The sequence below is a fragment of the Bombus bifarius genome, unplaced genomic scaffold (assembly GCF_011952205.1).
Source record: "Bombus bifarius isolate JDL3187 unplaced genomic scaffold, Bbif_JDL3187 scf7180000008190, whole genome shotgun sequence".
Taxonomy (NCBI): Eukaryota; Metazoa; Arthropoda; class Insecta; order Hymenoptera; family Apidae; genus Bombus; species Bombus bifarius.
In genome coordinates this window covers 337,660-362,713 of record NW_022884499.1, presented here as the reverse complement: position 1 = coordinate 362,713, position 25,054 = coordinate 337,660, and the positions used below count along the sequence as shown (strand labels likewise).

General features: G+C 36.3%; 2 protein-coding genes across 11 annotated transcripts in view; both read right to left on the bottom strand.

Moving 5' to 3' along the window:
• Positions 1 to 7,876: 7,876 nt before the first annotated feature.
• On the bottom strand, positions 7,877 to 9,233 carry LOC117209696 (dynactin subunit 6). 2 transcript variants are annotated; one of them, XM_033451985.1, is made up of 5 exons: positions 9,107 to 9,233; positions 8,742 to 8,912; positions 8,538 to 8,665; positions 8,325 to 8,467; positions 7,877 to 8,250 (listed from the first exon to the last, which is right to left on the bottom strand). In XM_033451985.1, exons 1-5 carry the CDS (start codon positions 9,133 to 9,135, stop codon positions 8,149 to 8,151), a joined length of 573 nt encoding a protein of 190 aa, XP_033307876.1. In that variant the 5' UTR covers positions 9,136 to 9,233; the 3' UTR covers positions 7,877 to 8,148. The 2 variants fall into 2 exon arrangements, with proteins under 2 accessions (XP_033307876.1, XP_033307877.1); XM_033451986.1 differs by having other exon boundaries at positions 8,325 to 8,422.
• Positions 9,234 to 13,754: 4,521 nt separating this feature from the next.
• LOC117209695 (probable nuclear hormone receptor HR3) overlaps positions 13,755 to 25,054 on the bottom strand; it is a 113,760-nt gene continuing 102,460 nt past the window's right edge. For 4 of the 9 annotated variants that reach the window (XM_033451975.1, XM_033451978.1, XM_033451980.1 and 1 more), the window contains exons 4-9: positions 24,530 to 24,756; positions 21,573 to 21,950; positions 19,945 to 20,217; positions 18,907 to 19,131; positions 17,774 to 18,112; positions 13,755 to 14,786 (exon numbers count right to left, since the gene is read on the bottom strand). In XM_033451975.1, the coding sequence (XP_033307866.1) occupies positions 17,853 to 18,112; positions 18,907 to 19,131; positions 19,945 to 20,217; positions 21,573 to 21,950; positions 24,530 to 24,756 (1,363 nt within the window). In that variant the 3' untranslated portion in view covers positions 13,755 to 14,786; positions 17,774 to 17,852. Of the gene's footprint in view, positions 14,787 to 17,493; positions 18,113 to 18,906; positions 19,132 to 19,944; positions 20,218 to 21,572; positions 21,951 to 24,529; positions 24,757 to 25,054 lie in introns of those variants that run through there. The other 5 variants (XM_033451981.1, XM_033451982.1, XM_033451983.1 and 2 more) reach the window with 3 other exon arrangements.

Genomic DNA, 25,054 nt, shown 5'->3' with positions numbered 1-25,054 from the left:
CTTGGTATTATTTGCGTCCGCAGCGGCTGAGAGAAGAAGGGCCACGGTTTACGAGAGAGCGCACAGAAATCGATGGTTAGCAAATTGGTGGGCGTCGTAGAAACCGAAACGACGCGTACACAGTAATGGATTAACCAAAGGTTTTTGGTTCGCCGTGGCGACAAATCGTACACTGTGAAAAGGAGACGCTGGTAACCTATCGCGAAACCTAATCCATCGTCGTGTCGCAGCGCGAGCCGCAAATGTTAGGATTTGTACGCACGAAGATAAAATGGCTCGCCCTGTAATCGGTGGGATTTCCGTAGCGTGCATCACGACACGCTGCATTAGCAGGAAAGGTGGACAGTTTATTGCGTTTGGTTGAATGATGCGTTTCAAAGGAGAGCAATTCGGGAGTTGAAGTTAGCATGATGAGTGTAAAGAGCTGTTGAAATGGCTTATAATAACGTTCTGCAGTATTTGGGTACACTTCTATGCAGTAGTTAGCATTCTTGGTACTAAGAACTATTTTATTCGAAAGTTGCTCGTCGGATATTTGCTAATAGTCTGTTCTTGATGTTTTTTTCTCGGAATATGGATAGATATAATTTAAGTATACACGTAATAGATTTATTTAATACAAGTGTAATAAATAACAGGAAGGAAAGCCCAGAGGAGGAGGAAAGGTAAGATGGAAACAAGGGAGTGAATAGAATGCTTGGAAAGTAATACTTTTGTTACTATTTATTTAAGGATGATGGCGTGAAATAAATTCTTACTTTTGTTTTCCAATCTCGCATACAAGAAATCATCCTGAATTATGCTTTAATCGATATTCCAAGAATAGGTTGTCCTCTTAATTGGTGTCCGATAATCAAGATTTTACCGTATAATTAAATATAAATGCCTGTGTAACATATATCTATATGAAATTTCATAGACGAGAACTGAAGATCACGCGTTTACGAAGTGCGAGAATGCAGGAAAAAACATGCTGCTTGAATTATGGCGGACATTTTCGTTGAGACGTTAAACGGGTACGATACTTAAATCACGTTAATCGTACGGGACACGACTAAACGGGTGCTATCTTAAGAGGAAGCCCGCAGTCGAGAGAAGTGGCGAACGTCCTCGACGCTAAATGGGACGTGCTTTCAATTATGCGTGAAATGAAGGCGGCGATGCGTGCGTCTGCTTGCCGACAGGCAGCACGAACGCGCGTATGGCACGTCAAGCCAGCGTATATGTACATACATAGATGCACTCGTAGAAAGAGCTTGAAACGTTCACCATGCTTGTCTGAATAATCGCCAAAACGAATGTAATCGGTTTTTAATTGTGCATGGAAAGTACATTTGTAAAAGAGGATTTATGCCGCAAAATCTCACTTCCAGGTGCATGCATAGAGAAGTTTCGTAAAATGTTGCGTAATCTGCCTATCAATTAATGAATTTCACATTAACTCATATATAAATAGGGGAAGACTTTATACATAATTTAATTTTATCTCATTTGATTTTTTCTAAGAAATCCTCAACTATGCGTCAAAGTTAAACTGTGGCCTGAACCATTAACTACATTATTCCTTTAGCTGTATCCATGTACATACATACATGCGTAGAAAGTTTGTATAGTATGATAATAAAGGTTAGTCATACACATGCACACTTTCCAGCTATGATTACGCGTAGATAGATACAGCACGAAAAGCGTGGAATCTCGTCGTGGTTAACGCTCGCGGCGCATGGTAATCACGAACTCGATTGATTAGCCGACAAAGTCGAGCCGACAAATTAGAGGAATGCCATCTACGTTCCTGCTTGGCTCTCCCTCGGCAAACCACATCTGCATACACGCTTCTGTTCTGTGGACGAAGTGGAAAGATTATCTGATTCGACGTGTATGTACGGTAACTTTTTCGTTCGCAGTAGTCTGTGTCTACAAAAGGGAGGTAATACGTTATACAGCTGATATTTGCGAAATTGTTCATCAATTTCTTCTTTATTGTTTGAATTCTTTTAATGAAATCAACGTATATCTTTTTTTTTTAATGATGTTTATTTAACCCAAGATACAATTTTAAATACATTTTGGTATTCACAATAAACTGTGAATTTTGGTAATGATGTGTTAGGCAAAGGTACCGATACGCGGCGGTACGATGTAGCCATACTATATTATGTGTCGGCGCTTTACATATGAAATCAACGTATACGATACGATCTATGTGACAAATTTTATTATTAAAACATTTTACTTTTCTCTTACTAGCAAGTAAATAACGTAAAATCTGATTAAGGACTAATGTGGCGTTAACATTTCATTTGAAGATTTTGTTCAGTTTATTTGCGTTGTTGAATTTCGTTTCTTAATTTTATAAAGACCAAGTAACAAAATAAAAGAAAGTTACGCAATTGAAACTTTATCCTTCGTATGTATCTTCCGCTTTGTTCATAAATCAATCAAGAAACGGAAGCGTGTTAATCTCCGCGTTTACTTAAACGGAGCACAGCTGGCTCGGTCGGCTAATTAATTTTTTCTCATCGCAAGTTATTATACTGGCAGGGAAGAATATGTACACGGTGTCGTCGGTGTACTTCAAAGCGATCGGCAGTCGCATTCGGATGCAAGGGACAAGTCGAACAGCAGCTCGACGTCCAAAGTCCAAAGAATCACAGAGACGGACTTTGTACGAGATAATCTTCTTCGTCGTCGTCCTCTCGATTTGCTCTTCTTTCTCATTTTAGCTAACAACCACTGAATGTCGATAGACACTTGTGCAGATACGTGATCTTGTACGCTAATTGCATTCTTTGTTAATTTAACGTACTAGTAAAATAGTAAAAGTAATTGTGTCAGGAATAATAAGATCATTGATAAGGTAGTATGTATTTTATATAAAATCTTAAACATTGAAATATTCTTAATATAGAATGTAAATTAAATACATATGTATCTAAATAATGAAAGTGAAACAGCATTCTTTCAAACGATAAATTTTACACGATTAAAATTAAAATATCATTTCAAACAATTGTTCCCAGACACGGTCTTAATAGTGTCTTATGAAAAACAGAAAATACGCACCGACTGTCATATAAAAAGTTATGTAACCCCCATTACGAAAGATATTGATGACTTTAAAACTTGCCAAAAATTTGTTACTTATGATAATATCTGCCTCTTCGAAATAACGTTTTATATTTTCAATCGAATTTTCAGAGATCAAACATAACATAGGATAGAAAATAAGAAGGAGAGAGAAAGTGAAGGCCATAGAATAGAGTAAAAATAGTGGGATGAATATCCGGCTGTCCGAAACAAGCCTAAATACGTCTCGAAAATATTCTATGGCGTAACGGGCGAATGGTACAAAGGATTCGGCGGAAACGTCGGGTATACGACTGAATCCTACAAATAATCCCGTCGAAGCGTCGTCACGCTTCGATGGACACATAAATGCCGAGCTCGTTCGTGCATGAGTTTCTTGCGTCTCGAATCGCCCACGCTGATCTCTTTGCCTCTCTGTTATCGCGAGGAAATCAAATTTTGACGAAGTTTTACAGCCAACGAAACGGAGAATCTATGACTTGGTGAAGTGCATTCATATATTTTTACGATCGCAAATTTTCATCGAAGAAAAATGAATTCGTGAACAAATATGAAAAGTGAATAGTGAGATATTATATCATTGTTGTAAGAAAGAAAAATATGGTACGATATTTAACAATTAGAAGCTTTATCTTGATAAGCAGATTAGAAAATTAGTATTACGCAAAAGAGTTTTCTAAAAAATACAAGGGGATACGTTAAAGTTTAATTGTGTAAAATTAAAAATAGCATTGGTATCAAATGGGATTGGAGATATGTTGTTGACAGTGTTGGTGCGTATGAGGGGTGGCAATGGTTTGTGACACGAAATCGCCTACATTTCACTGGAACGAAAATGCATGCGCATTAGGCGAACCGAGAGAAGGGTGTAGAAATAGCGAATCCATGAAAGTATTAAAATGCAAAAGGCATAAAATATATTTGAAAGTTAAATACGAGTCAAGTGGCGCCCCGATAGGGTGTAACCAGACTCGAGTGGTCGGGGCCCCTTCCATCCCTCTTGTATTCATTGTGTTCGATGGTTTTGGCAACTTCTCTTTGCCTTATGTATTACGTATAGGAATATAAGTAAATAACCTTTGTTTCTTCTTGTAAATATAAGATTAATTGTGAGTATGTACAATAACGTAAATAGCAAAGGGTATTCACGTACAGTAAAGTACTTTTTACGAACTGTTGTTAACGATTTCATAGATCGAATATACGATGCAACAATAAGCATTAATCAGAAAAGAAAAAAATGCAGCTGAGCTGTTATAAACTAAGAATATTGATAAACTTCTATTTCGAACTATGTAGCATTTATTACACTAATTACTAGGTAGTGAACATTTCAACAAGAAAATTCTATTTATCAAAACTTTCTGGCCGTAATTTTCACGATCGCTGACCGCTGACATTTATACCCTCGACATTTTTTTCACTTCTGTCAATCATCGAGCATCGTTTGTGTTTCCTTCTCGAACAGGGCGTACAATGGCCGCGCGATTCCCGAGGATTCCCTGGCTCGTGCACAAGGAGGAGAGAGTTAGAGGGGCAGGGGGCTGCTATTGTTCCGGTGTAGCCTTAATGCGCGCCGTTGTAAACAGCGTTACAATGGAATAACTTCGTTAGCATAATCGCGTCACAGAGTCGCCTGGCGCCCCCTGCCGCTCCCGCTCCACTGCACCCCTTTTGGATTTTACGGGTGGTTTCCCTCCGGACAGCCTTGTGGGCGGACCCGATCCGATCCGCTGCCGCGTTTAACCGTCGCTCCAGTATTATTCATTGTCACGATTGAATCGTTTATCTCGTCGCCTCTCGGCTGACCGCGCGGCGGGATCGCTCTCGACGACATCGTGTACACGGTATCGACATGGATCTCTCGACATGCGACGATTTCATCGCTAAATGGACCTAAACGACCCATCCAAGTTTCAATACCGAACAGATGATTTGCGAAGATTTCGGTCATATAAGATACTTAGAATGATATGGAGGTCGAGTCATTTCTTACATTTCTGATTAACTCCTCGTATTTCCATGGATAAATTATATTAGATTGAGTTATAAGTTTACTCATTCTAGTGTTATTTCATACAATGTCATGAGAACCCTTATTTTATTTAACTATAAAACAAGCAAAGACTTAATTCGCAATGGATTAACGTTTTCCCAGTAATTACGGGAAATCTCTGTCAAACCGCGGCGATATCGAATTAATTCTACGCGCGATCCCGTCGACGTACATGACATTTTTCGCCCTCCAGTCTTCGTTTGCGTTCACAATGGAAATGTTAAGCGAGTCGTGCATTCGCAACGCTCGTCACTCTTGTTCGCCGCTCGACAAAGCGGTTCTCCCGTGTTGTCCGCGGACGTCAATTTAAGCGCAAGAGCGAGGGCGCCGAGAGTTGTTTGACGCGTTCACGATCGCCGCCACCGTTGATGGACGAAAGATCATCGTGAAACGTTCTCTAGGGACCGTCTATCGCTAGCGCAAATCGTCCAACGATAACTATTCCCTGAATTATTGGCGGATGATTTTAATGCGGTTGAAGTTCCACTTGGTGCTAAATTCATTTTGTGCTCTTCGTGATTTTCGTTGTTTTATATTGCAATTGCAGTTGCAGTTGTAGTTCTTTTCATATTCCATCCATTAGGCCCGATTATTAAGCAAGAGTAATCCTTGTTATAAATCTAAAAATGATCTTTTTCCATAACTACGGTAATCGCCTTTATAAATTAGAATTATATGCTACAAAAATAAAATTTTGTTTATAAGAAAATTGTTTGTATAAATTAATTTTGTGGAATTAGTTTACTGTTTCTGGATAACTACTTTTGCGAAGGAATTTCTTTATGAAGATACTGCGGCCCGCATAATTGATGTAGTTATAGTGTCGTAGAATATTATAGTGCTGTAAAAAGTAATATGTGAAGTATTAGTAGTAAGTTTGAAGTTGAAGAAACATTTCAAGAGTATCGTAATCCAAAATTTGTTATGTTGTTTGTTATATGTTCTATATCTCGTTTGAAGTATTTTCAAATTAGCAACTAAAGAATTAAGTCTCTTTTCAATTTAGACAAAAATCATCCGCTAAAATTTTATCAATAATGAATTCGCTCTAACAGGGATAAGAAAACCTTGCACAAATCTGTGGTTGTTACGCCATTAGGGACTTTCCCTTGGTTGTGCCGTCGTACTGATTTCTGGCTTCTCCCAGCGCGACGAAAAATAATCTCTTTTCTTCTTGTCTCCCCCTTCTGGCCTAGAACGCCCGCTGCGGACGTCAAAATATGACAGCTCTCTCGGGTCACCACTTTCCGCGACAAGAGTTGCGTTCAAGAGGGTTGCGAAGAGCGATCATTAAAATAAAGCGGCACTCGCGACCGCTACGCTCTTAACTGCGTTTCCTCTTCATATATTCCTCCAGAAAAATTGTTGTTCTATTTGTTACATAATAAAACATATTAAATTTATTTTTTTATTTGAATAATATTCAATTTTTATATAAAATATATTTAATACAGAATTTCGTATAAAACGTTTTTTCACATAAACTAGAAAATTTAATAGTATAATTACTTATCGTAAAATTTTATTAGAAATTGTTAGATGTAACTAAAATAATCCAAACATAACAAAATTTTATGTTATACTGTATAGATAAAATTGAGTAAAAATTGAATATTATTTCTGTTATCGTTCAGAAGCAGTTCAATTGAACTTTATGTAGTATAAACAAAATAAAATGTCGTCTATAGATGATTAATGAGTTAATTCGGACAAACTATGTAGTAACACGACTCGCACATTTGTTGCTTAAATAAGCATCGCATTGAGAGCCACTGTGGTACGCGGCTAAGCTGACGGAAACGGTAAATGGTTCGCATCCAACCCCCTCGACGAGACGCTAATTCATATTCATAGGTGTAGCGTTTAGTATTGTGCCGCCGCGATTCTCCGGAGAGTTCGCCCGGAGAAGAACGTCGAGAAGGAGAAACATCAAGTTATATTAACTTGTCGCATCGCCGACGCGCACGGACTCACTGATATCGCGAAATTTCGTCCAGGTTCCTAAGCTCCAATGAATAATAAGAAATATATTTTTATTTACAGATCTTGCCACTTATATGAATAATTAATTAATTGTTGGAGCTTAATAAAGGATGGAAATGTACTCATAAAATGCTTAATTATAAAAATTTCATGTAGATAGAATTATTTATATACATGTACTTTATATAATAAATAAGTAAATTATATAGGTACTTTGTTAATAGAAATAGAACATATTTCATATTTTGCACTTTGTTGTCAAAAAGTGTAAATGTTAAAAACTGCAGAACCGCAAGTTTATTCAAATCCAATACGTAATAATAAATAATAAATAAATAATATAATTAGGATATAATAAAATTGATAAGTTTTTTATAAAACAAGTTTTCTCGCCAAATTTCAGAACTGATTTCAAAATAGATGATAGTTCTGCCATCTGTTGGCACAGCAGGAAATTAAATTTATTACTAGGATATACATATACACCTCACTCTACAATGTACATATAGTCGATTCATTGATTAAAAAGCATAGTGAATATAATATGATACAGTAGTACTATTTTTATATCCTAATATGTGACAAGAACACTGAATAGATGTAGGTTTTCTACGATGTTACAGTAAACCATAAAATCTTATATAAGAAGCATATTTTATTTAATACTTCAAAATATTATCAAAATATTCTGTAAGTTCACTTTTAAATATTTGAAAATAAATCTATATTAAAAAATTATTCACAAGATGCTATTATACATACTATATTCATTTTTGTTTCAAATAACTCATAAGGGCTATATGCTGATGTATTGTACATTACATGTGAAACTACTCATAATTTATCATACATATAATAATAATACTTTTATAGTGCAGAATGCATAAATACAATTAGAAAACAAAAACGCAATTAAAATGCACTGTTAGTTTTTAGAATTAACATTAAATGTATAAATATCTGCTGCATTTTTAAATCATTATATCGCAAATATATTACCTAAGAATGTATATAGTTTGTTATAGCCCCCCTTCATTTTTTGTTGGTTTTACATTAGGTTTACGAATGTGATGGTAAGTTGGTAAAATTTTTAACAAAAATTCTATTTGACTTATTGGAGGCTGAAATAAATAATAAAATTATAAAACAACAAAATATTACCTATAATGTAACCCCACATTCGATAGAAACTCACATATGGTTTATCGTGCATTTCTCTACGTTGGCATTCGTTACCATAAATTATTGTATTTTCTGGTATTGTGTCTGCTTCTGTGATTGTGCATGACGTTCCTATAATACAACCATTGGTCAGTTCAACCTCACGACCAACATGAGCTACAAATAAAGATAAAATTATAATAAGATGCATCAGAAATAAATAAGTTCTCAATTACAATATAGTAACCTTTGCTTTCTAAAATATTATGATCTCCAACTTTAAATGCTTCACAAGTACAATCAGTTTCAAATACATTATAATTGCCTATTATTTGTACCGGAATTGTTGTTGGTTCGGGAGTATCTGGTGGTAACCTATAATAACATAATTAAATGTTTTAGTCAAATAATGAGTAAGAAAGCGCAAAGAAATGTTTGAAATTAAAATTACCTATTTGTTATGATCGCCATTTCTTCTATAATGTTCCCTTCACCTATTATAATTGGACCAGCTTCTGCGATGATACTTGCTCTTGGATGAATTATAGTTTTTGGTCCAATAGTGATATCCCCTTTTAAAATACTTTCCTCGCATACTAAAGCTCCTACTGCTATTTTTACGCTATAGAAAAATTATGTTTCTGTTTTATATTTTAGTAACTACATATACATAACAGACTTAACCTCAAAAAGATAAAGATGAATATGTTAATTTCAATAGATACATTGAATCCTTTTCAAATTTTTTGTGATAAACGAATAATGAGAAGTTAGTAAAATAAAAGTATCTTAAACTAAATTTATAAATTCTCTCACTTTGTACGACGACTGCCAAATGTATTCATTTTAGCGTCTGTCACTCTATCACCATACTCTTAACACGCCCTCCTTGGTGATTTCGAAGAATTAGTCGCCGCGGATTTCTTGAAGCAGCTTCAACTCACAATAAATTCATATTAACATTAAGAAATATTTATGTGATGTACAAAATATTTAATTCACCTTTCTTCTTCCTTATGAAATATACAGAAAATTTATTAATAATATCGATGATCTTATTTTTATTTAATCTGGTATTGGAACATTGAAGATATTTTGTAGAATAATAGAACAGGTTCGAAAAGGATTCCACATAGTTGTAGAATAATTAAATTGTTATTTAAATTTTATAAATATATGTAGTTACAAGTGTTATTTATGTAAAATAACACATTTTGAATGCTTTTCTAGGTTTTAATTTTTACATACATACTAATTAAAAATTCAGCTAAGAAATGAAACTAATAAATAGGTTGTAAAACCTACAAAAATTAAAATCTACAAAACTGAAGATGTAATAAAATATGAAAAATTATCATAGTACCTATATGATCCATATACATATTTTATTCCATCATCCTTTCATTTTATAATTTATGTTGTAAATGAAAAAAAAACAATAATGTGTACTGGAGTAATGGAGAGAAAGCAGAATCCGTAGGAAGATAGAGCGTAATTGGGAACAAGACTACCTTGAAAGAAACCGTGAGAGGAAGTGTTAAAAGGATTAAGAAAGTTAAGGAGGTGGGGATTAAGGTGAAAAAGGTGAATTGATAGCGCGTGAGTCGCACCACCCTAAAGAACATAACTCTTTCACTCGTTTTTTCTTTTTTTTTTAATCGATATTTAATATAACTCTATATTATCCGTCAACTTTTATTTATATATATATTATATATATATTTTTATATATTATATATTATAAAATTTAACTCCAAATTGCGATAATAACGTCTAATTGCAACGTGCGTGCGCGTGTACGTGTTGCGCCTTTGTGTGTGTGTGTTTTGCATTAATTTTTTTCTTTAATTCTTCTTTTCTCTCTCGCTCTCGTTCTCTCTCTCTCTCTCTCTCTCTCGCTCGCTTTCTCACTTTCTCTCCTCCATTCGTTTTGTTTTTGTGATCTTTTTGTTTTATTATTTTGTTTCTTAAATCGTACTTCGGTTATTTCCGATGTCTAAGTAATGTAACTGTTTTGTGTACATGTATTTACGCCTGTGTATGCATGTATGTAGGTTCGTATGTGTGTGTGTTTGTTTGTTTGTTTCATGTTATGCAGTACCTGTGTGTTTTGTACGCTGTGTATATATGGGTGGGTTTGGTGGTCGTGGGTGAACGATTACAGGTGGTAATGTATCTTGCACTCGCGCGTACGTGACTGTGTACGTGTTTTTCTTTATCTACAGTTAAACGAATTCTACGCACTTACTCGTTAATCGGCAGAATAATATGCATTTCTTAATTTCGCTACAAGTATATTTAAACCGTCCGAAAACGTGTCAGTCGGCGCACCGTGACGGATTCGCCATCGCTATCGTCGAGCCTTCTTCCTTTTCAATTTGTTTTGTATCTTGTTCTTCCTCTTTCTTTCATTCTTGCCTTTTTCTATTTTTCTCCTTAACACCCTATAACTTACTTCATTCTCTCGTCCTTCCTCTCCTTATCTTTTCTCACCTTTGTTTTTCTTCCCTCTTTCTTCACAATTCGCTATAACTCTCGCGTCTCCGACGTCTCAATAAGCGATGTCTCGTCTGAGAATACCACGTTTTCCTCTTGCACTTTCAAACAATCGTCGCTACGTTTCCTTTTACTTTATTATTTCGTTATTTCGTTACACCTCCTTTTTTGTCTGCACTCGACACGTCGCTCAACTCGGTCGAAGTATACGAAATGATGATTAAAAACCGAATAATCCCTTAAGCAGCGCGTCCTTTCGACAATATAATTAAATAGTGAACGCTGTGAACAATTGAAACGTTAATGTAACATGACGTGAGTTGTCCATTTTTTTTTTCTTTTCTTTTCTTTCTTTTTTTTTTTTTTATCTTCGCGAATACAAAAAATGCGCTCGATTATTTCGTTCGACGAACGATGATTCGGGCAGTCAGAGCCGCCACTTGAGGGATTAAGCGTCACGCTAAATTACAATAAATTGAAGGGGATTTTGTTACGAGACGCGGACGATACTTTACGGTGAAGAAAACTTATCTATAAACTCTGTTTAAATCTATCAACTACGGTCACGCTACGCGGTCTGCTAAGCTGCGCTAAAAATGTGGGACACTTTATAACTGTAAAGTATCGACGCTCCCGATGCACTACGAAACTCCAACTTAGCGGCTTAAAAACTTGGCTAATTCGACGTTCTCGAGAGCTGGCGTTTGGAATACGCGCAGAAGAAATAATATAGTTGAATAACGGACAGTCAGTTATCGTTATTTGTCTTTATCTGACATCACGACGAACGCGAAGTTTGAAAGATATTTATCAACGATGTTTAAAAAACAGTCAGATATGTAAATATTCATATTGCGAAGAATTTAGCGAGGAATTTATTCATCTTTCGATCGAATCAGACTTTAAAATTTTCAACTAACGAAATATCCTATTATTCATTATATATTATTCAGTGATTTCGAGTGTTTAATTCTAATAAAAATTCGCGGCTTTTATTTAGAGATTAAGAAGATCAAGACTACAATTTATTCAACTACACAATATCCTCTGCTCAATCGACGACAGTCACAATCTGGCGGATTGGAGATGGATCGAATCACGAAGAACGTCGTAACCGCAACTAACTCACGGGGTACACGATCTTGGAGCATAGCTTTTTTTTTTATAACGGAGCTAGAATTTTTTCGAGCCATAAATAGAAAGTCGAAAATACAGGACCGACATCATTCTCGATTTGAAAAAATCATCGAGTCACCCGATTGTTGTCGCGTTTTCCTTAAAGCGTCTAACGATATTCGCCAACAATAACATCTCATCGACGACCCAACCGTTCCCTTTCTGCGATAGAAACGGCCGGCTCTATATTTAATAATACCTAACTAACGCGCTAATGTGTATGTCTTTAACCGGAATCGTTGATCGCGTACAAAAAACGGATTTAACAGCGAAGTGAAACGTGCGGCCGCAACAAACGACGTCTCTCGAAAAAGAAAAAACCTATTGGTCGTTGATCGTCATCACATTGATACTGAATCCACGAAGTGTCTCTTCACGATCCATTTACAGTCCATGCGTCGAGCACCGAGCTAACGCGATTTCCGTAATATTTCTCGTTGAGAAGTCCGTGTTTCGCTGATAATTCATATTCGTTTGTTTCTTATTTTTAGTCAAAGCAACGAAAGGAATGGAGATTCATGTACGATCCTATTTTTATCACCGTTTCTATTATTTTCTTGCCTTTTCTCTTCTTTTTCTTTTTTTAGAAGATTTAGAAAAACGTTTATTTAACATAAAAATTGACCGGGGGGTTCTATTTGGTGTTTTTAAATGGTGAAGCAGATTTATTTGTTTACACCGTTGTTTCGTGTTACTCATGAAATTTGTAATTTCTATTTCTGGAAGTTCTATTAAACTTACATACGTGATTATTGTACTGAAGATATCATTACATTGTTAGCATTTAGTACCAAATACCTAAAGTAGTCTTTGTCTAACTAGAAATATTTTGAGAAAGAAAGTAGAGTACACGGCACAACAAGCGCAAACAATTTCGAATGGAATTACGCAAATGGCTTGTAATAACCGAATACAACAAAATGTATTATATATACTAAATTTCGTATAATCAGTTGTATAACATTAGTATCCAATTATTAACGAAACTATAATGTGTAACTGATTTTTTTTTCATTTCAAATTAAATAGTATAATATTCAAATTCATAGAGATTTAAAGTTCACTAAACAAATCATTTTTATCAAATTTTCTTCAAATATCGAATTTGTTCAGGAGGTTGTTTTAATATTTAAAATTATCGCTCTGAAAATGATCCTATGATTACAACACGATTCAAAGAATGCAAAAAGCAGTTGTTCGTTCGGACCTCACGGAAATCGAATTGGCGCGCGCTCGTTCGTGACACGATAGGTGACCAGCCAGTATCCTCTGGCCGACGAAAGCGAGGAATGCCGGTAACGGTGCGTAAAAACGCTTCGAGAGGCTTCACCGCGGCGATGGATTATTATTTAGTTAAGAAGTACGTGTTTACGTATAAAGAGATGCGTCATACAGTGCCGTACAGTACCAAAATGTTTATAATGCGCACATAATGTTACCTCGATTAATCTCTATCTACGCGCTCGCGCAGGCATCGTGTATGTAAAAGTGTTCCATTTTAGTCGTATTCTTTTTAGTCTCGCTGCAGGTGTGTGTATATCGTGTGTATGTATCCGTGTGCCTGTGTTTCTCGTACTTTTTTTTTCATTTTTATATCCACGTGTTGCGTCCGTGAGCCGGCCAGGCCGGTCCAGGGACAAAAGTTCCATTCTTTTCTTTATTTTATCTTTATATATATATATATATATGTATATATCGTATATACATATATACATGTATACATATATATACATATATGTCTCTCTAGCACTCCTCTTTTTATATTTTCATTCTCGCGTTTCACCTCTTTTTCTTCTTTTTCTTAAATCTTCTCTTTAAGCACAGGGACCGTTGAATCTTGATCGTGCCGCCGGAATGTGCTCATTTTTCACCCTTTTTAATATGTATATATATTTATGGTATATATATGCGTGTGTGTTTATACATATATAGAGTCTAAAGTAGCTCAGAGGGAACTATGCGATCCACTAACGCGGGAGTTGAACAGCGTGGCCAGTTAGACATCGCGTCGACGTTTTCCCTTATTTCATTTTTCGTTCATACATTCCATTTCCTTCGTTCGTTTCATCTATTTTGTTTTATATAGCGTTGACATCTCCTCGTAACATCGATGCGATCTCCAGCTGAACACAACGCCGATACCCTTCGTCAACGCTATTTCGTTCGGGTAATTCTTTGCTTTTGCACCGTTTGCGTTTATTTAAATGTATTCAGTTTCTATGTCGCGAGCGACGACCCGACCAACATTCTTTAGTACACGCCAGTCCCCCGTAATATAGATATATGTATATATTGTTATATATGTCGTCCGTGGACCGTCCTGGCGGGGCCCTTAATTAACCACTTTTTTTACTTTATTTTAATTAATACAATATATATACTTCTTTATGTATGTATCATCATAACAACCGATATTTCTCAGTTCTCTCTCTCATTAATTCTATTATCACGCAGCTATCTTTCTCACACGCTTCTTTCTCTCGTCCTCTGTTACTGCAATTCTTAATTTTCTTTTTAAATTCCTTGTCGTCTCCGGCTCTCTTTCTCTTTCATTCGCTCCATTCGCACGTATTTTTCGTCTCGCTCTCTCTCACACGCACGTAATCGTAACACACTCTTCCTGTCACAAACTCGCACGCTTCGTACACTTTCTCTCGCTATATATAATATATTTTATATCTGTGTGTATATATATATATGTATGTATATATATATACTTCTATATATCTTTCATATATACTTTATGTTGCTTTTTATGTATACTTTATATATAACAATGTTATGTTTATTTAAGGCCCAATACGTTCATTACGAAGGAAATAATCTGCAACAGAAAGGAGACGAATATACTGTTAAACGCTTGTACCTTTTTGCTCCCTGTCGTAAGCACCGCGAGTATAGAACTATTCAGTCGATAAAGACGGGTCCAAGTGTTTCTTTTTTTTATTTCATGAATGCATGTGTGTGTGTGTGTTTTCTTGTCCTTTCTCCCTTTTCGTGGCGCCAGCTTCCGATGCGGCGACTCCTACCTATCGAGGCTAAAAGAACGCAAGTAGATGCGTCCCGCCATGGTCAGACCGAGCGGGACGAACCTTACCTCCGCTCGACTTTTTACAAGATATTTTTTATGGCTTTGAATGATTAATATTCTCTATCCAAATTGAATTAGTTATTTCAAGTCATTGGAGTTTCTCCTCTTTTAAGGACAGAAAACATACATCTGGAAGAAATTTTGAAATAAAGTGTAATTTGTGAAAACAAATGATCTATTCATTTTGGACGAAGAATTTTAACAATTGAATTTCTTTTCCTAACATTTTTATCGCAGTGTCTAATTCCATTCGCAAGAATTACATAATTGATTAAAATTTAAAAAGTACAATACTAATACAATAATATAGTATTATTAATTAATTAATTTCGTTTAAAATTTATTTCTTCTTTTCGTAAAAATTATTGAAATCTGTTCTGAATGTTGTTTTTTTGCTGTCATCTATTCGTTCTGATTGCCTCGACACGCCCGTTTCCCTACGCTTTCCATTCACGCTGTTCCTCCTACGATCCTGAGTTCGTTTTTGCATGCCATCGTGTCCCGACTCAATGCTCCCTAGGAAGGATCACTGTAGATCAGAAACAAGTAACTTTCGACTCGCGCGCTGAGAAAGCTCGAATTCCGTGATTGATTTGGCGATCGCTAGAAGCCTACCGGGTTTTCAGAAACCCTTTGCAAACACCGGAAGAAACAAATTAAAAGACACGGCAGATCATTTCGATCATCTGACGCGATTAATTTATACAATATGTACAAACGCAGAGGACGCAATCGTTATACGCATCATATTCGTATCGATTTTAGAATGAACCTACGATGAAGAGTAATTAAATTAGTCCTGAACGCGAACGAAACGCGTGACGAAAACGATTCTTATATTTATATCATAATTACAAACTTTCATAGGTTAGAAAAAGCACATCACGTAACGATTAAGTCGCTTATAATACTTTATTATTTCTTACAAAATCGTCCCAGGATGAGACATTTAAACGTGTATAATTCAAAATTCGTTTGCTTTACACAATAATCTGTCGATTTATATAATAACAGCTAAAAAAAAAAAATAAAGAAAAAAGTAACGTTTAACGCTCCATGTGAGCACGTGACAAGCTGAGAATAAGTTAGTTAGCGTCGCGGGTTATAACTTCGAGAGGAACCCAGAACGCGTGCTCAAAGAGACGCGTAAAAAAACCCGGTAGACTCTGTACGTCCGTGTTGTCGTTTTACCTGGTCGAACGCTCGGTTTTCGTCGCGAACCCTGTATTTTTCTTTCAGAAACACCAAGGTAACTTTCACTTAACAAATACGATTAATTAATGTTTGCGGAGGAGATAAAAAAAGGAGAAACATCGAAACAGATAAAAGGAAAAAAGAAAAGAAGAAGAGGGCTTAGCGCGAATTATTCTACGGCAGTTTATACACGTCGAAAAAGGAAAAAACAAAACGAGAGCTTTTAAAAAACGAAACGAGGGGAAGATGATAAAAATAAAATAAAAAGAAATGTTAATAAACATAATAATAATAATGGTAGTAATAGTAACAGTAACAGTAATAATAATAGTTATAATTATAATATAATAATAATAATCGTAAACGATACTACGCAGTTTCTGACCAAAAAAATACAAGTTACGTGTCCGTTTTCTTTTCTCCCTCTTTCTTTCCTTCTCCTTATTTATAACGACGAATAAAAGTATAGAAATTTAACGAAGAAACTTACAATGACCGCAAGCTAACCGCAGTTACTTGTTTCCCGCTCGAAATCGCCGACTTTTTAAAGCCAGGCCACGCTTTGCATGTAAAATTCAAGATCCGAAGCATAACGAGCTGTAAACGAAGTTGGTTGTTTGGGCAATCGTGAAATCGGGTTGCGCAGGTCTTACAGATAAGATTAAAGATATTCTATTATCTCGGTTACGAAATGGTCATGCTCTATCATCGTTATACATTTTCGTCAATAGGAACGAGACCAAAAAGGAGAATTTATGTACAAAACTGTATGTGGCCTAACAACCACTTGTTCGACTTCGAATCGCAATTCGCTCGTGTCTACGACTCGATTCGAGGATCTTAACTTTCATTGGTTGAATCGGAGGGCTTGAAAGAAGATCGTGCAAGTCACGGGCGAAAATAAATCTTTTTATAACATAAATCCTTTTGTACTTAAGCACACAACGATGTCTCTGGTCGCTTGATTAAATTACAAAGGCTCTACACGAGCGGGAATTAAATATAATGAACTTTTTCATAAATTAAATCTATCTATATAACACTATCCGTTTCCTTATTTATTTAAGCATTCTCATTTAAAGCTATGAAAGCAAACGCGAGTACATAGTATGATTAAAAAAAGAAGGAAGAAAAAAAAAGAAACAGAAGAAGAAAAGATAACTATTTTCTTCGTAATATCCAGTAGACTCGAATCATATGCGAAAACTTGTGTCCTGCTTTTGAACGAACGACTTGTAAGAATTAAAGTACGTATCAAGTATGGAAAAGAAGAACGACAATTGACGGTATCTCATTACTCGCACTAAGTTCTTTTAACCCTTCGACTCTTCGCGTGAGCGCACGGCCTCCAAAAAGAATGCGCCTCCGGGCGGTTATCAGAGCGACACTTCCTAGGTAGCTTCAATGCCCAACCTCGCAGTAACGTCGTCGTTGATACGCGGTTGCCCGCTTCATCGTGTCCTCCCCAAAAATGTTATTCGTTTCTTTTTCTCTGTGTTCATTCATTTCCGGACGGTGAAACTCACCTTGACAGAGCAAGGCCCGGCGCTACTCGCGTACCGCTTTGTTCGTCAACGTCGGGACGCCCTGCGCCGCGTCGATCGTTCAGCTGTCGACGCTGAAAAGCTCTTTGTGAAGGGCCGGGAACTCGAGATGCGGCTGCGACCGTTTGAATTTAGCCAGAGCGTCCATGTGCAACAGAGAAATCTCCCGGAGCTGTGGGATTTTCGCGAGGATCGCGTCGCACACCGTCACGTCGCCCTTTATGGGCGACACGTGGTTACGATCCAGTTCCGACCTGAGCGCCCTGATCACCGCCTGTGACAGTCTCGTGATTTCCGCGAGCCCTTTCAGTCCCGGCCGATCTGAAATTATTTTTGGACCTGTTTATTTCTGGCCATTCCGACCCTCGCCTCCGCGGGGATGTTTAGCGGGATTCAATTCCTTTCGTGGAGGTTGTCGGCTGTTGAGAAGGAGTAGCATGCAGGAACGGTTATTGGGAAGACGGAAGGGAGAGAGGAACGAGATACTTCCGTCGAACGAGTATTTATAAGCGGCGATTAATTTTGTGGAGGAGCGTCGTGACGAAATGGGACGAATTAAGCGGCCTGGGGATAATTGGGGGGCCGAGTTCCTGGATAATTTTGGAGAATGAATCAGGGACAAAGGGACGAGAGGAACTTGATATCGTGGCATTTATAGTGTCATGTATGTGTTTTAAATAGGTAGCAACTTTTTTAATCGCTTCAATTAATGGCATTATTTTTAGTTTGTATCTTTCTTAAGTCGAATTTAGATTTTACTGTAGAACTCTGACGCTAACTAGTTAAGAGAATTTTAATACCATCCACTCTGTAGTTACTGAATCGATTACCGTCAAAAGTACTTGGCTAGGAAGCTAATCCTTTTGACTCCAAGAAGCAAAAGATATCAAAGGTTATAATTGCATTTATTCTGCTTAATGAGGCGCTATTGCTGTTCTTCGTGTTTTTTCTTTCATGTAAAATAATTCTATGATATATTGCACTGATAGATGAATACGTAACTATAACAATACCTTTAATTAGTAACGAGTGATAATATTTTTTTAGCGTTATGTGATTGAAAGGAGAAGAAATGCATTCTAAAGTAATAATATAGGGTTGAGAACTTCACTAACCGGGACTAAGAAGAACCGCTGCACTGTAAAGCGCCAGCTCTGTTTCCGTAAGCTTCAATTCGGCAATACTCCTGGCTAACTCAAACACGCAAGAAACAAGTTTCATTTCCGCCGTGTCCGTCGTGTAAAACGCATCCTGTGGTAACATGGTGTCACCGTAGAGGACACAGTTCTGCTGGAGATCGAGGTACCTGCTCATACGTAGCACAGCCAACTCGAAGGAACCTGGAAACGTCATGAGCAGTAGTTAATTAATTGAGAAAATTAACATACATAAATGTATTCAACTAAACGTATATAAGACAATGTTTATAAAATATTTTGATAACAGTATTTAATTAAATTTTTTTATTAGAATAATGACAAATATTTTTTTATAATATATATACAGCTTACAAGTAGTTAATGAGTATTTTACAAGTATTTAATAATAACTCTTTACAAAATTTACTTTTATGTCAAAATATAAATTTTACGGTTAATTATAAGCTTTTAAATAATTGATTATACAATAATTTAAATTTATTATGCGTTGAGTTAACAGTTAATCTTTAAATAGTGTTTATCTTTAACAAGGTAATCTTTCAATAAGATAAATTTTACTTCATAGAGTCTTAACTTTCTTATTAAAAATGTATAAGGTTAATATTGACACGGTTAGCATCTATTGAATTTCACTACCTCTTCTCCGATGTTCCTCGATATATTCAAGTTTTATTTATCTAGTACTATTCTATTTATAGTAATTTAAGCAACCTTAAAAATTGAAACTTTAGTTAGCACTAGTGAATGATTGCGCGCGTGGGATTAGACTTTTATCTTACACGCCCGTTACGGTTTTTCTTTCTTCCAAGATAAGGCGTGGGACTACGCCAGTATTTATTTAACTCGAGCAATATTTACATCGTTCTATATACCATTTTATGATTCACAATCGAATAAAATCCGCCGCAATTTATTACTGTAACTTTAAACTGCTACTTTCTATTTCTCTACTCCAATAAAGCCTGATTATGAATATAAATTCAAATTACTCACCAGCTTTTAGTAGAACAATCTGGTCGTCCTGCGAGAGCTTCATGAATCCAGGAACCATCTTGGCGAACTCGATGATCTGCTGGATAACGGTGGTTAGTTTTTGGGCACACTCAAGCCAAAGCTGCTCGTGCGCCATGTTCTTGTAGTAGATCAATCTGGAGAGATCGTGCGGCTTCCGGAAAGACTCCTGGATCTGTTCCGTCGACAGCAGACACGTTCTTGCGTGTGCATCCGCTATCGTTTTTGAGAGCAACTCGCTGATCTGTGCCGGATCTACGAAAGTCCATCAGGATGTCGGGTTGAAATCTCACTCTTCAACGATTATATTAATAAAAATATCAAGAAAATAAATATTTAACAGTTACATTCTACTTATTAAAACGACTATACGTTAAGAGATATTACATAGAGAGAAAAATTGTAAATTTTTCAACACGTGTTGCACGAATCATTAACAAATATAACACAGAGAGAAATATTGTAAATTTTTGAATACGTATAGCATGAATCAAATATGTATATGTATAAGCGATAGATGGTTAAAAAAGAAAAACACTGCGGTTAGTCTTTGCTATATATGCATTTGTTGCTATCTTTCACATGTTAGAATGCAACGATTCGATATGGGAGAGCACGTTTTCCAGGTTAAGTTCACGTAAGCCAATATGGACCAGCGAAATCTATGGTCGAGTTCGTTGTAGATCTCCATAATTACAGTACTTTCAAACTACATTATCGCTACAGTTACCAGAGCCGTTTCACTTCAGTTTTCAAGACAGAGAACTTTAAACGACCTCTCCTTTGCTTCGAAGAATCGCCACGGTGAAATTCAAACCCTTTCATTCAATTCCTCCCCTCAACAATTTAAATTACCTACTCTCAGCCACTCAACTCTTACACTGTTGTCTATAACTTTGGGAACACTAATCAAATACATCTTACTACTTCTTCGAGTAAGTTTCTAATGTAACTTGTAGATTAAATAGGATAAATATTTGACGTACTAGAGCTGTTAAAAAAATCAAATTTACTATTACAGCTATTAAACAACTAAACGATCAATGTATTTGCTTTCGATATAGCTGAAAAAACACCAGGAAAGGTAACGCGTTTCTATTACTAATAATTAATACAGAGAAATTTTTTCATAATTTTCAATACATTTCAATAGTTCAAAAATAAGTCCCGAGTAATTTATACAACGGAATAATATATTTGTATATACAAGTACCGCTCTTAAAAATATATTATATAAATACCATATGTGAAGCTTATTACACAGCTATAAAAATTAAATTCCACATAAATCTATGCTTAATTCCTAACAGTACCCATTTACATTTTCCATACTGAAATTCACTCCGCTATATAAACTCATCCTCTCCGTATATTCATCAATTTTCTCGCCTCAAACCTACACCCTCTTCTCTAAACACAGAAAAGCGTACTCTCCCGTCGGCGACAACAAGAAAAAGAAACACGAGAACTACCGATCGATTTAATTGACGACGCAAAACAGAAAAAAGAGAATACAAGAATGAAAACGTAAAATAGAAAGAAAAATAAAACGCGAACGAAAGAAAAAGCGCGACGCATGCCCATGCAAAGGGACACAAACGTAACCTCACATCTCGCATGGGACATACTGGGCAGACTCGGCACTTCGTCGTCCTCGGATGGATTGCTGACCCTCTGTTGCTGACTGCTCAGAAAGGTCGTCGAGTCGACCATCGTGTACGAGCCGTGGCCCAAGCTGGCCAGTTCGACGGTGGTCTCTTGCTTCACAGCAACGATCCCACCCCCGCTTAGGGAACCGGCACCACCACCGCCACCGGCAGCCGCACCACCGCCGGTGCCAGAACCGCTCCCTCCACCACCCGAGCCACCACCACCGGATCCACCACCGTTACCACCGCCACCACCGCCTCCACCGCCTCCGCCGCCGCTACTACCTCCACCACTACCCCCCGTGCTGCTTCCGGTCGTCGAGGCAGACAGCGACTTCCCTAGTACGCGAAAAGTCAAAGTTCATTCGGTCTCTGTACCTCGCTTGCTTATTTCTTTCTCCCTACTACTACTTCTCTTTCTCCTTTATTTCTCTCTTTCCGTCTGTTACTCTTATTTCTCCTGTTACGTTCTATTCTTTTTCTTTGCGACTCTTTCCTTCTCTCTTTTTTTTTTTCTTGCTTTTCCCCCAATGACAAGAGAAATTACGCTACTCAAGGGTTAAGTATAACAAGTCCTCGAGTTTTGAATCGAATAGAAATTGAGATGAGGTTTGTTGGCTTGTCGAGATGAGACGAGATTCGGTAGAGGATGTCTAGGATGGAACGGACGGCGAAGACCTTTCAAGGATGGAATGCGGTTGCGATCGATCCTGCTTTTTTTTGGATGGTAGGTAGGGAATTTGGAGATTGTCGCTTCCTGACTATGTGTTAGTGAATGTATCTATAGTAGAACCTCGCTTATCAGAACATCAATTGGGAAATTGTAAGGGTGGTACCTTGTAAAATTAGAAAAAATATATACAAGAGTAAGAAATGAATAAGAAGGTTTGGTTCTATTTAATTATTCATTTTATTCAGAGAAATTATATTATTCAAATAGCGTGTGTTATTATTAGTTCGAATAATCAGGATTGGGAAAGTTAACAATGAAATATAAAAGAATTTGTTATTAACACTAGATTTACTAATCTTTAATATATGCCTAAACATGTAATACACGTTACAAAAATAAATAGATATACAACAGTTACAAAAAGTATTTGCACGCTATTATATATAATTGTTATAGCATATTAATTAATTAAGTCAAAATATATGAAATTTCGTATCACAAAGTAGTACTTTTATACGACTAAAAAAGGATACTATGAAAATAATATGTATATAGAACCTTATAAAAAGAGCGCTTTGTTAAAAGAAAACGTAAGTGGGCAAATGCTTTTTATAGCCACTGTATGTAATCATGTTTCCGTCTCAATAGAAGTAAACGTTAATATCATCAAAAACTCATTTTGGCTGGCTCGATAATTCCAGTGGAATTACCAATTAAAGGGGATATTATATTGTACAAAATGATGAGGTACATGCGTTTATGAGAATAACTTTTTAAACATTTACAAAGATGTTACATTTTGTTGCAACATCATCGCGCTTTTCAAACGGCAAATCAATCGTATCTTTATGACCATAGCGTTACTTCGTAGCCACCAATATCAATATTATTCACCGAATGCATCGTGCAGTCAACTGGCAGTGATAAACACAGTAATTGTATCAGCCGCGTGCTACTGAAAGAGACCAGTACTACTTGGCGTTGCTTGTTCATCGATTGACATCTTGTTACCTCTCTTTCGTTAACAATAAACTTCAATGGAACTATAAACTCCCGGCTTGGCTCGGATTCAGCTATATCTGCTACTCGGCCAGATTCACGTTGCATTCGATCAAAATTGAAAATATACATCGCGAGAGATTCGTAGACTGCTGTACATTATATCGTAATTCTGGGAATAAATTATCGCAATGTTTAAGCAACTTTATAGATCTTTCCTCTAAATATGTAAAACTAGTGGGTTGTTTTTCGTGAATTTGAGGACTTGGAATGGAAGAAGGCGTTATTCATATTTAAAGGTCAACTATTAAATTTTTATATTTAATAAACTAGACTAGTTGAAAAATCTTGTTATCCTGAATAAATTTGACTGGTTTTTTGAACAGTTTTAAAAATAAAATTGTATCGAATCGTAAACAATAAACGGCGTTTCGTTTCGCTGTACGAAAGTAACCAAAAGCAGAGGGGAACTTCTATTGAAACGAACAGATTGAAAGCAAGCAGAAAGCAGGACTTCGACCAACGATAATATAAGAAATTCAAACATCAAGTGTTGTAACTTTGTTTCTGACCAATTATCAATAGAGTGTAAACTTTTTCGCAAATAATATGTAAAAAATACAAAATCTATAAAGTAAAGTATATTTCTTTTTAAATTATCTTTATAAAAATATGAATTTGCATAAATATCCGCTATTTAATCATTAATCACAGGATGATCTTTACTTCGATAAATATTTGGTCGCCCAGAAAGTTCGTCCCGATTTACATTTCGACTCGATATACATTTATTATATTATATAGGTGCTATTTTATTCCACAACCTTTCTGCATCTTTCACGCAACTTGAATAATCCATCTTTCCAGAAGCTCTCACAGTTTTTGGCGAAAAACTTTTCAATACGATCTTTCAGGTCGATCAAATTCCTTAAAAATCGAAACGAACTTTCCGAGCAATCCAATATAAGCATTTCACATCTCTCAGTAGTTTTAAACACAAGATATAACACTAGACATCTCAATTTCTTATATAATATTAAACTTGGATTTACATTAACTTACAATTTCACCCTTTCAAAAAGTACACTATTAAATAAACCTTCATACGTTAAACCAAGCTTTTTTCACTGTTTATCGAGAGATAATGAAAAAGAGACAGATTAGAAGCGACCCCAACGTTTGTTTTCGTTTTTTTTTCGAAAAAAAGATGGACTAGATTGAAAGGATTTTAGAGGAGAGTACTCACCGGTGGTGACCACGCTGGGAAGTACCCCAGTCGCGGTGACAGCGGAGGGCGTATCAGGGGCGACAGTGTCCGCGACCTGCGTCTGCGTCGGTCGTGGATCGTAGGTCGTCGTGCTGTCGACGTAGTCGGCGCTAAGCTCGTAGTTCGTCATCGCTTGATGATTGTAATAACCCGACCCACCCGTGCCGGGGCCGGGAGAAGCGTATTCACTACCGCCATACGTGTACCTGCGACAGCAAATCGAAACGAGGATGAGAACGTGCACTTCCTCTCTGATCAAAAGCTTCGAGATTGATATGCTGAAGTGTCGTTTCGTTGTAGACCTTTATGCGGAATAAAATTCCGATACTATACATTTTTATTTTCACATTTACTTTCAATTCATTTCATGATTTTTAAGGAGAATAAATGTAATGTATTATTTCTGTCTTATATCTTAAAAAAAAAAAAAAAAGAGAAATGAGACAGATATGCGTGCATGATGAAAAAATCTTAATATATAGTATTTATTTGAGCCTAGAATAT